This window comes from Myotis daubentonii, chromosome X, assembly GCF_963259705.1.
Source record: "Myotis daubentonii chromosome X, mMyoDau2.1, whole genome shotgun sequence".
In the NCBI taxonomy this organism is placed as follows: domain Eukaryota; kingdom Metazoa; phylum Chordata; class Mammalia; order Chiroptera; family Vespertilionidae; genus Myotis; species Myotis daubentonii.
In genome coordinates this window covers 10,228,093-10,240,019 of record NC_081861.1, presented here as the reverse complement: position 1 = coordinate 10,240,019, position 11,927 = coordinate 10,228,093, and the positions used below count along the sequence as shown (strand labels likewise).

At 54.5% G+C, this 11,927-nt stretch overlaps 2 protein-coding genes across 10 annotated transcripts in view; both read right to left on the bottom strand.

Moving 5' to 3' along the window:
• Positions 1–614, bottom strand: part of FAM3A (FAM3 metabolism regulating signaling molecule A) — a 15,055-nt gene extending 14,441 nt beyond the window's left edge. Inside the window, exon 1 of one of the 3 annotated variants that reach the window (XM_059679207.1) lies at positions 355–614. In XM_059679207.1, the coding sequence (XP_059535190.1) occupies positions 355–388 (34 nt within the window). In that variant the 5' untranslated portion in view covers positions 389–614. The remainder of the gene's footprint in view (positions 1–354) is intronic. The other 2 variants (XM_059679214.1, XM_059679206.1) reach the window with 2 other exon arrangements.
• A 134-nt stretch (positions 615–748) lies between these two features.
• The window catches only part of G6PD (glucose-6-phosphate dehydrogenase), a 16,346-nt gene continuing 5,167 nt past the window's right edge, over positions 749–11,927 (bottom strand). For all 7 annotated transcript variants that reach the window (XM_059679199.1, XM_059679198.1, XM_059679200.1 and 4 more), the window contains exons 3-13: positions 7,651–7,688; positions 7,451–7,559; positions 5,820–6,037; positions 4,624–4,782; positions 4,362–4,487; positions 3,069–3,162; positions 2,412–2,598; positions 1,915–2,150; positions 1,750–1,826; positions 1,543–1,635; positions 749–1,455 (exon numbers count right to left, since the gene is read on the bottom strand). In XM_059679199.1, the coding sequence (XP_059535182.1) occupies positions 1,365–1,455; positions 1,543–1,635; positions 1,750–1,826; positions 1,915–2,150; positions 2,412–2,598; positions 3,069–3,162; positions 4,362–4,487; positions 4,624–4,782; positions 5,820–6,037; positions 7,451–7,559; positions 7,651–7,688 (1,428 nt within the window). In that variant the 3' untranslated portion in view covers positions 749–1,364. The remainder of the gene's footprint in view (positions 1,456–1,542; positions 1,636–1,749; positions 1,827–1,914; positions 2,151–2,411; positions 2,599–3,068; positions 3,163–4,361; positions 4,488–4,623; positions 4,783–5,819; positions 6,038–7,450; positions 7,560–7,650; positions 7,689–11,927) is intronic.

Here is an 11,927-nt window from a genome sequence, read left to right as displayed (position 1 = left end):
TGAAGGCAGACAAGGATGTGCTTACAAGCCGAGGAATGCTCGCCACCAGCAGAAGTTGGAAGAGACAAGGAAGGTCCCTCCCCTAGCTTGGAGGCAGTGCAGCCTTGCCCACTCCTGGATTTCAGACTTTTGGCCTCCAGGATTGTGACAGGATAAGTAAGTTATAAGCCCCCAGTGCATGCTTGTTACGGTGGCCCTGGGGAACAAACACAAGCGGAGCCTCCATGACCTCAGGACCCCAGCTGTCTGCCTCAGAGTGGCCAGGCTGTGGCGCCTCCCTGGACTACCTCCTCCCTCGTGGCTTCCAATGTTAGTCACAAGCCTTGCTGCCTTTCCTTCCTAAATCCTTCTTACTTCCACAGACTGGCAATGTGCCAACGGCCCTCATGGAGTCCCTGCAGTGACCTGGCCGGGCAGGAACACTCAGGGTGCAGGTCCGTGTGGGCAGCACGCTCACGGAAGCATTCAGGTGGAAAGGACTCGCTCTATCCTTGTGTCCTGTGGAGTGGGACAGGGTGAAGGCACAGAGGTGAGGGGGACTCTGGGGGTACTGGGATGCAGGAAGGGGTCACGAAGGGACACAGGGGGCAGAGGTGAAGGACACTCAGGTTCTTGGACCAGCCAGTAGAGGGAAGTGGCTGACAGGAAGGGGGTGAGGGCTGGGTCCCGAGAAAGGCAGAGAGCCAGAGGCCCCCACCAGGTGGACTGGCCTCGTGGTCACAGGAGGCAGAAAGGAAACAGCCAGGGGACAGGTGTGTTCGTGGATTTAATGGGAAGGGTGGAGGTGGGGCATCCCACCTGCTGCTTCTGCTTTTCTAGTAGCAAGAGGGGCACCTATGGGGGTGGGCCATGGAGTGCAGAGTTTGCCTGGCAGGGCACAGGGACGGTCAGGGGGCCCAAAACATGGGCGACTGCTGGGCAGCATGGAGTCCCCTCCAGCGGGTGATGAGGAATGTAGAGTGGCCCTGAGGCTGGTATGGCCACGCTGGTGCCCTTCCCCGGGCTCTGAGGAGCCTGCCCACAGCCAGCGGAGGGGTAGGCCAGCCACTGGCCCAGTGAGGCCCACCCACTGATCCTCCCCCTCGTCCCTGACTCCTGTCCTAGGAGGAGCCTGGGACAAACAGAAGGGCCATTCTTCTTCCTTCCATTCGGGCTCAGTCCTGTAGACAGAGGCTGGCTCAGGCGGGGCCAGTGGTGGCCAGGGATGGTCACAGCGCGAGTGTCGGTGGTTGAGGAATGTAGCTGGGCCCGAGGCCGGGAATGTGAAGCTGAGGCCTATGGTCCCGAAGTCCTCCCGATGTGGGGTCAGGCGGGGGGAGGTGGCAAGGGCAGAAACCAACAGGGGGTGGGGAGGGGCCCAGGGCTCAGAGCTTGTGGGGGTTCACCCACTTGTAAGTGCCCTCATACTGGAAGCCCACTCTCTTCATCAGCTCATCTGCTTCCGCTGGACCTCGGCTGAGAGAGATAGGCAGAGGGGAGACATGAGTGTCCCCCCAAGCTCCAGGGTCCCCTTCTGTCACCCCCGCCCTGTCCGCTCCTCACCTGCCGTAAACATAGGGGATGGGCTGCGGCTTCTCGTGCTCGATCTGGTGCAGCAGCGGCGTGAAGATCCGCCAGGCCTCCCGCAGCTCGTCACTGAGGGCACACACGTGTGTCTTTGGGGGGACGTGGGGGAAAGGGCGGGCGCAGGCTGTGCCCACCACCTGGAGCCCAGCCCCCCAGCACACAGAAGCACGGGAACCCCCTCACCTGCGCACAAAGTGCATCTGGCTCCCACAGAACACGTCCAGGATGAGGCGCTCATAGGCATCGGGGAGCTTCACGTTCTGTAGGAGAGGGTGTCACTGAGGCTACCCGCGTGCCCCCAGCCCCCGCACGGTTCGGTGCCCCCCGCTGCCAGGACTGGGTGCCCACCTTGTATCTGTTGCCGTAGGTGAGGTCCAGCTCGGACTCCTCAGGGTTGAAGAACATGCCGGGCTTCTTGGTCATCATCTTGGTGTACACGGCCTCGTTGGGCTGCACGCGGATCACCAGCTCGTTGCGCTTGCACTGCTGCTGGAAGATGTCGCCGGCCACGTCGCGGAACTGCAGGCGCACCTCGGCCTTGCGCTCGTTCAGGGCTTTGCCGCAGCGCAGGATGAAGGGCACCCCTGGGTGGGAGCGAGGCTGCCTCAGGGCTGGCTCTGCCGCAGCCCAGGCCGGTGCCGTGTGTGTGACAGGGAGCGGGTGTGCGACAGGGCGTGTGCTCAGAGCAAAGGCGTGTGCGTGGCCCTGTGTAGTGAGGCGGCCGGGTCCCCCCCCCGTTGGCCCTTTCCCTTCTGGCGTCCCCTGTCCCTGAGTGGTCAGACCCTGGGGAGTAGCGCTCTGTGAGGGCTGCCAGCCTGCCCGCCAGGCAGGGACACGTTACTCACCATCCCACCTCTCGTTTTCCACATAGAGGACAACAGCTGCGAAGGTGGCAGTGGTGGATCCCCGGGGCACCGTGGGGTCGTCCAGGTACCCTTTGGTGGCCTCGCCCTTTCCCTTGGGATTGCCCACATACTGGCCCAACACCACATTTTTCAACTGCGCCTCTGAGATGCATTTCAACACCTTGACCTGGGATAGAGGGGTCCCCTTGAGTAAAAAGATGGAGCTAGCCCAGCCAGTGTGGCTCAGTGGTTGAGCGTTGACCTATGAACCAGGAGGTCATGGTTTGATTCCCAGTCAGGGTATGTGCCTGGGTTATGGGCTTGCTCCCCAGTGTGGGCTATGCAGGAGGCAGCCAATCGATGATTCTGTCTCACCGTTGATGCTTCTATCTCTCTTTCCCCCTCCCTTCCTCTCTGAAATCAATAAAAATGTATTACAAAAAAAGATGGAGCATAGCATGAGCCACATGACCCCAGAGCCCCCAGAAAACCCTCATTTTTTCTGAAGGAGAAGCTAAGTCTTAGGCAATAGGTCAGCCCCTGGTCACACAGCAGTCACTGCTAGTCCTGCAACATGACATCTTGGTCTTCTGATTCCCAGCCCAGGGCACGCCTTCATCAGAGCTGGCAGCGAGGACCGGGTGTGCCTCCACCCACCTTCTCATTGCGGACGTCGTCCGAGTCCGTGGAGGCTGGCTTCTCCATGGCCACCAGACACAGCATCTGCAGCAGGTGGTTCTGCATCACGTCCCTGGCAGGGAAGCAGGCGGAACTTGGTCAGGGCTTCCAGGTGGGAAGGGAGGTGTGAGGAGTGAGCCCGCCTCAGCTCCCTCCCTGTGGGCCAGGTTTTGGGGGCTGGAGCTTCAAGTGGGAATTTTTATGTTTTTAATCCTCACCAGACGATATGGAGATATATATATATATATATATATATATATATATATATATATATATATATATATATATATTTTTTTTTATTGATTTCAGAGAGGAAGGGGGAGAGGGAGAGGGAGAGGGAGAGGGAGAGGGAGAGGAGAGAGAGAGAGAGAGAGAGAGAGAGAGAGAGAGAGAGAGAGAGAGAGAAACATCAATGATGAGAGAGAATCATTGATAGGCCGCCTCCTGCACTCCCCATACTGGGGAGCAAACCAAAACCCGGGCACGTGCCCTTGACTGGAATTGAACCCAACATCCTTCAGTCTGGAGGCTGACGCTCTATCCACTGAGCCAAACGGGCTAGGCAGAGAATATGTTTTTACTGATTTTTTTCTTTTCTTTTCTTTTTTGAAAAATATATTTCTTTATTGATTTCGGAGAGGAAGGGAGAAGGAGAGAGAAATAGAAACATCAATGATGAGAGAAAATCATTGTTTGGCTGCCTCCTGCACACCCCCAACTGGGGATCGAGCCCACAACCCAGGCATGTGCCCTTGGCCGGAATCGAACCTGGGACCCTTCAGTCCGCAGGCAGACGCTCTATCCACTGAGCCAAGCCAGCTAGGGCTGATTTTTTTTCTTTTTGAGAGAGAGAGGGAGGGAGGGAGAGAGGAGAGAGAGAAACATAGATGTGAGAGAGGAACATCAATTGGTTGCCTCCTGTACACACCCTGACTGGCGATCAAACCCACAATCTGGGCATGCACCCTGACTGGGAATTGAACCCGTGCCCTTTTGGTATATGGGACGATGCTCCAACCGAGTCACACCAGCCAGGGCTCAAGTGGCCCTTCTCTGAGCCGCAAGTTACGAGGTTCCTTTCCTAATCCTTAGTGTCTCCCTGGTTCCCTCAAGGGAAGGAAGGAGGCAGTGACCCTCCGTTCATAGCTACTGCTGACTGATATCACTCCTGCAGAATTTGAACTTTGGGGTGGAGAAGAGGAACCCTGCCGGGGGGCAGGCTTGAGCCCCATGCCCATTCAGGCCTCCTAGGAAGGGGTGATGGGCTCTCACCGGATGATCCCAAATTCATCGAAGTAGCCCCCGCGGCCCTCAGTACCAAAGGGCTCCTTGAAGGTGAGGATGACGCAGGCGACATTGTCCCGGTTCCAGATGGGGCCAAAGATTCTGTTGGCAAACCTGCAGGAGGGGCAGGGCAGAGGCTGGCGCTGCATCCGATGGGGCAGCAACAGGGCAGGCTAAGCACCCGCCCCCAGTGCCCGCCCCGGACCCAGTCTCCCTTCACCCCATCCCCCAGACCCATCCCCAGCTGCACCTCAGCACCATCAGGTTCTGGACCATCTCCTTGCCCAGGTAGTGGTCGATGCGGTAGATCTGGTCCTCACAGAACAGGGAGGAGATGTGGTTGGACAGGCGGTCGGAGCTCTGCAGGTCCTTCCCAAAGGGCTTCTCTACAATGATGCGGTTCCAGCCCCTGCAGGAGCCCAGAGCCGCATGACTCCCGCACCCTCCCTGGGGAGCAGTGGCCAGAACCTCAGCTAGTGGGAGAGCAGGGGGAGGGGACAATTATCTCTGTGGGTTTTAAAATGGCAAAAAGTCCCTTTCTTTGTTAATCCCCACTGAGAGTTAACATGGCATTCTGTATTCAAAACCAGGCCAAAGAAAGAGATGGCTGTGGCTTTGGGAAAACAAGGGCGTGACCAGGCCCAGGAAGCGGGATTTTGTGGAGCAACACCGCCACCTTATGATCGGGAAGGGAACCTTGGGAAATGCCCAAAAATCAACGCAGCCGCAATGGGCAGTTTCATGGAATCATACTGCCACCTTGTGGTGCTATTGGGGATTGCGTCCAGGAAGTTGGATTTCTAGTGAGATAAACCTTGAGGGTCCATATGAGACATTGGAATGTAAATACGTGTGGTAGCATTTTCAGTAAGAATGTTGGAAAGCTACCGTGTTTGCAGCCTATTCCATTCTTTGTGGAGCTAATTCATGTCGAGCCTTTTTGCGACTCCCTAGACCAGTGGTCGGCAAACTCATTAGTCAACAGAGCCAAATATCAACAGTACAATGACTGAAATTTCTTTTGAGAGCCAAATTTTTTAAACTTAAACTATATAGGTAGGTACATTGTTATTAACTTAATTAGGGTACTCCTAAGCTGGCCTTTACTAAAAACGTCCTCAACCTGATTAAGGTATGTTCACTGAGATCAACCCCTTCCAACTCTCCCATCCACACTTGTATACTTGTTTCGTCTATCTCCTTTCCGAAAACAGACTTCTGTGCATGGGCCATGAAGTTTCAATCGCACTGTACGTGCGTGCCCCCATGTGGTATTTTGTGGAAGAGTCACACTCAAGGGGCTAAAGAGCCGCATGTGGCTCGTGAGTTTGCTGACCACTGCCCTAGACTAGTGTGCCCCGGGTCTATGGACAGCTGCCAGGGCAGGCCAGCTCCAGGTAGGGCACACGGAGAAGGCAGGAAGGAAGGGCAAAAGACAAGCCTTACGTCTGGCTCATGCAGGTCTCTCGGATGTTCTTGGTGACGGCCTCATAGACAGTGGGGGGCAAGGCCAGGTAGAAGAGGCGGTTGGCCTGTGACCCCTGGCAGAGGGCGTTTATGTGGTCATTGAGGTGTTCATAGGAGGCTGCTTGATCGTACTGGCCAGACACGTAGGAGTTGCGGGCAAAGAACTCCTCCAGCCTGGCCTTCTCCTCGGGGGTGGCCTGGGGGAGACGGACACAGGGATGTCAGCCTCTCCTCACCCATCCCGCAGCCAGGGCAGGCTCCTCTGGGAGTCAATCAGCCTACCCCACACTAGGTTCACATTCCCATTTTGTCAGCTTCGCACACCAGAAGGGGAGGCCAAGGCAGCATGGATCATTGCAGGAGATGGGGCTTTGCAGTCCCAAGCAAGGGCCAGGATGGGGACAGTCACCCCTGGGCACCTTGTGCCCTAAGACAGAAGTTAGACTTCAGGAAAGTTTGACCTGGGAGAAACACACTGGAGGAAGATCGCTCTTTCTAAAGTCATTACTCCAAACTTCGGTGTGTTGGGAAAATGCAAATCTAGGATTTCCATGGTCTAGAGCAGGGGTGGGGAACCTTTCCTCTCCCAAGGGCCATTTGGATACTTATAACATCATTCGAGGGCCATACAAAATTATCCACTTAACAATTAGCCTGCTAGGCTCTATCCCTGGCCCTGGTCGGGGCTCGTGCAGAAGGCAACCAAACCATGTGTCTCTCTTACACTGAAGTTCTCTCTCTCTGTCTCTCCCACTCCCATCCATTCTCTCTAAAAATCAATGGAGCCCTAGCCAGTTTGGCTCAGTGGATACAGCGTCCACCTGCAGACTGAAGGGTCCCAGGTTTGATTCCCCTCCAGGGCACATACCTGGGTTGCGGGCTTGATCCCCATTAGGGGGAGTGGAGGAGGCAGCCAATCGATGACTCTCATCATTGATGTTTCTCTCTCTCTCTCTCTCTCTCTCTCTCTCTCTCTCTCTTTCTCCCTCCCTCCCTCCCTCCCTCTCTGAAATCAATAACAATAAAACAAATAAAAAGGAATCTAGAGAAGTTAAATAAAAAAAAAATCAATGGAAAAAAAATATCCTTGGGTGAGAATTAACAATAACATCTAAATAAATAAATAAGTGACCTTTAAAAATATTAGCTTGCTATATTTGGTCAAACATTTGATTCACTCCTAATGCCTTGGCAGGGCCGGATCAAAGGATTTTGTGGGCCTTATACGGCCCTCAGCCCGCACGTTCCCCACCCCTGGTCTAGAGGCTTTTTCTGCTCCTGGTCTTGGGGCACAGCGAGTCCCTATGAGGGGAAGCTGGGAAACAGAAGTCTCAGGCTCATAGGGTTCCTACACACCACCCTGCGCGCCTCCTTGTCATCAAGGAAGTGGCAGAAGCAGCAAGGCCAACGTGGCAGAGTGGTGTGGGTGGTTTTGAGGAGGGAAAGGATGGGACGCTTGGGCATGAGGGTCCCCAGGTGACTGTCTTAACAAGGCCTGACCTTCTGTCAGGACACAGAGAGGAGGGCCGGGCCTCGGGTCGGGGGAGAAGCAGAGAGCGGGAATGGGAGGAGGGAAGGGCACCCCTTCACAAATCCCAGAAGCTACTCACTTTGAAGAAGGGCTCGCTCATCTTACGGATGTCAGCCACCGTGAGACGAGAGCGGGCATAGCCCACGATGAAGGTGTTTTCAGGCAGAAGGCCATCCCGGAACAGCCACCTGAGGGCAAAGCATGGCTGTGGGCAGGGTGGGGAGGGTGGGGAAGGCAAGGAAGGCTCAGGGCAGTGGGATTAGTGGAGGAGGTGCTTACCAGATGGTGGGGTAGATCTTCTTCTTGGCCAGGTCACCCTGTGGCAGAGGGAACAGGCATGGTTAAGAGAAGCTGGGGAGCCCAGCTGGCATGGCTCAGTGGTTGAGCATTGACCTATGAACCAGGAGGTCAAGGGTCCATTCCCTGTCACAGCACATGCCCGGGTTGTAGGCTCGATCCCAGGTGGGAGGGGCGTGCAGGAGGCAGCCGATCAATGATTCTCTCTCATCACTGATGTTTCTCTCTCTCTCTCTCCCTCTCCCTTCCTCTCTGAAATCAATAAAAATATATGTTTTAAAAGAAGGAAAAGCTGGGGACATGACCTAGGTTGTCTCCCCACTTTGAGCCTGGGTACTCACTCAGGGTCAGCACTCAACCACAAGCATACCTGTCTTCCTCCTTAATGTAGTCAGAGGAGCTTGAATGAGAGCCTGTGCTAGCCCTTTACTGTGATCCTGAACTAGTAGCACCCACGTATTGCAGGAGCCACCTTGAAGTGGATGGACCCTGTGCTGGCCAGGAGGCACCACGACCAGCCTGGCCACCCTGCACTTACACAGGCCATGGTCTCTGGCCTCAGTGCAAGCAAGGGGAGCCAAACCCCAACCAGAGAGCCCATGTCCAGGCAGCTCCGAGGCTAAAGAAGGAAACCTGAATACTCCCACTCACTGGAACCAAATGGCAGTGGAAGTGGCCCATATCAAAACTTGTGCGATGTGGCCTTAAGTGCTGATGTTGGCAAAAAAAAAAAATGGCTTGAAACTAATAAGCTAAGCATTTAATTTAGGAAGTTAGAAAATAGGACAATTTAAAAAAAATTTCTCACCTGACGACGTTTTCATTGATTTTTAGAGAAAGAGAAACACATTGACGTGAGAAACATCAATTGGCTGGCTGCCTTCTGCACATGCTCCCAACTGGGGCTGGGGATCGAACCGCAAACCTGGATATATGTCCTGACCGGGAATCAAACCCACGACCTTTTGGAGCATGGGATGATGCTCCAACCAACTGAGCCACACCAGCCAGGGCAAGCACAGTAGAATTTTCAAGCCAAACAAACTACAAGGCAGGAAATAAGGAAGATTTAATAAAATGGAAAACAAAGCAAAAAATGAACAAAGCCAAAAGCTGGTGCTTGAAAAAGACTAATGAAACCCTCCCTGGTTTGGCTCAGTGGTTAGAGCATTGGCCTGCAGACTGAATGGTCCCGTCAGGGCACATGCCGGGGTTGCAGGCCTGATCCCCAGTGGAGGGCATGCAGGAGGCAGTTCGATCAATGATTCTCTCTCACCATTGATGTCTCTCTCTCTCTCTCTCTCTCTCTCTCTCTCTCTCCCTCCCTTGCTCTCTGAAATCAATTAAAAATATAGTAAAACAAAACACACAAGAATTGAGCAGAGGGTAGAGAGTGGGTAAAGCAAGATGGCAGAGCACTGTGGGAGCTGGGCCATGGACAGTGGCCGTTCATAGAGCTATTGTCGATTTTGTGTGCGTGTGAAAATTTCTAAAAGAAAAGCAAGGGTGTGATACACGGCAACTGTGAGCAACGATATAGCGAACGAACCCCACAAATTTGACAGAAGACTCATTAGAGAGAATCAAAGTTCCTTCTCCCCAAGCTCCAGTCCAGTGGCTGTGGGAATTCCCACGAGCTTTCACTTTGTAAGCCGATGATGGAATCCTCCCCTCCAGCTGGGAGAGGACGGACACCGATGGTCACAGGCTCCTGGAGAGGAACAGAGCAGTGAGCCCTTTCATCTGCCTGCCCTGTAATTGAAGCTCGGGACGGGCCCGGGCACGACCCACGCTCCACTCAGCGTTGCCAATCAGTGGGGTGGGGGTGGCAGGGGGAGAACATGCTAGGCTGGGATGGATCTGAATTCGCCCCAGGCAGAAAAAAAGGAGGCCATGCGACTGGGACCAACGCAATCCCAACCTGGTTAAAACCCCTCTGCAGCCGGCCGGTGTGCCTCAGTGGTTGAGCATCGGCCTGTGAACCAGGAGGTCAGGGTTCGATTCCTAGTCAGAGCACATGCCCAGGTTGTGGTGGGCTTGATCTCCAGTGTGGGGCGTACAGGAGGCAGCCGGTCAATGATTTTCTCTCATCATTGATGTTTCTCTCTCCCTTCCTCTCTGAAATCAATTAAAAATATGTATTTAAAGAAGTCTAGTGGTACCTTAGGATAAATAAAAAAAATCCCTCCAAAGACAGGCAGTTAGGAGGCACTGGGAGCCTGGGGGGGGTGCTCCTGGGGGAGGAATCCCTATGTGGGTGGAGGTGGGGGAAGGCCTTGGTGCCTTGACTGTTCATGTTCCTCCTGTCCTTTGCTTTGTCTCCAATGTCCTTGGGTGACCTGACCTCTAGCCAGGGCTTAAGGTGGGGACCTGCATGCAGACAACTCCAAGTGTCTTCCAGCTCAGAGTTCGCTGAGCACCAGGCTCACACAAGCAGGTGTGGACTGGCCATCTCCAGTCAGGACCCCAAACTTGCAAAGTGGGCCGTTCCCAAACCAGGGTATGCTGTGCCGGTGCCCCTGCCCAAGCCTACCAACTGCTCACAACTGACCTCCAAATGGTTGGGAGCGCATCCCTAACTGCCACCTTCCACGTGAAGCACTGCCATAGTGGCATCAGATGGCTGCCCTCACCGGGCCTTCAAGGTCCAGCTCTGAGCGCAGCCTGGGCTCCGAGCTTCCCCTCTCTGTCCCTCAGCGCCCAGGAGCCCCCACAGCAGCAATACCCATAGCGAATAGCAGTGCCCGCCTCTGGCTTCTCCCATCAGTGGGGCTGGATGAGGACTCTGCTTCTGTCACCTTGGCTTAGTGTTGGCCTGTTGTTCAAGAGAGGGCTTGCTGGGGACTAGTCCGGAGGAAAAATAATCAGAAACTCGGCCTGCAAACACCTCATGGCAGGAGCTCTTTGCTTACCACCGCCTTCCAGCAGGCTGTGGGCAATGGCGTGGTGGCAAGGGACTAGTTTCCTGTCTGCTGAGTCACGGTGCCCCACACCCCGACTGTTTGTTCTTGCCATTCTCTCTGGGATTAATTAGCAATAGAACCTGCTTGTCTTGTTCCGCTCAGCCCCTGCAACCAGCGGTCTGCTGGGCTCCAAGTCACCTAAGGAAGAGGTGACACAGGACCCAGGGCAGTGGGGGGCGGGGGGCCTGGCAGCTGCTCTCTTTGGGCCGGCCTGGGTTGGACTCCTCTTCAAGAAGGCATGCGGGAAGACACTGATCAAATTTAAGCATGCCACATGTGGGTGTGGAGCAATTACAGGGGCGTTTGGTGAGATGGGGCAATCTTTCCTCTACCCTTCATTTAAAAAAATATTTGCATTGACTTCAGAGAGGAAGGAAGAGGGAGAGAGAAACATCAATGATAAGACAGAATCATTGGCCCTGACCGGTTTGGCTCAGCGGATAGAGCGTTGGCCTGCGGACTCAAGGGTCCCAGGTTCGATTCCGGTCAAGGGCATGTACCTTGGTTGCGGGCACATTCCCAGTGGGGGGTGTGCAGTGGGCAGCTGATTGATGTTTCTCTCTCAATCGATGTTTTCTAACTCTCTATCCTTCTCCCTTCCTCTCTGTAAAAAATCAATAAAATATATATTTAAAAAAAAAAAAAGAATCATTGATCGGTTGCCTCCTGCATGCCCCACACAGGGGATTGAGCCCACAACCCTGGCATGTGCCCAGACCGGGAATCAAAGTGTGACTTCCTGGTTCATAGGTTGACAGTCAACCACTGAGCCTCACTGGCCGGGCCCTAAACCCTTCATTTTGCTGGCGGACCACAGCGGGGAAGGAGCTGCCTGGGGACATGGTGACTTAGCTGGAGAAGCAGGACCTTACTGGGATCTCCAGCCACCAGTATCTGGCTTGGCTGGGGCAAAGGAACCCGGGCCGCCACCTGCTTGTTGCCACCCAGGTTTGACTTCTGTATCCTGTCTTATAAGCCCAAACCACTGCTGCGGTCTGTTTGTGAGGATTTTATGGCAGAAGGCGTGACAGAGAGCTCCAGGGACTGGCTGCCAGCTCAAGGCCCTGAAGGGTGGGCCATCCCATCCCTCTAGGGTCACTGAGGTCAAGGATCTGCTGGGTGCCCGACCGGCGTGGCTCAGTTGACTTATGAACCAGGAGGTCACTGATCAATTCCTGGTAAGGGCACACTTCCGGGTTGCAAGTTCGATCCCCAGTGGGGAGTGTGCAGGAGGCAGCCGATCAATGATTTTCTCTCATCATTGCTGTTTCTATCTCTTTCTCTCTCGTTCTCTCT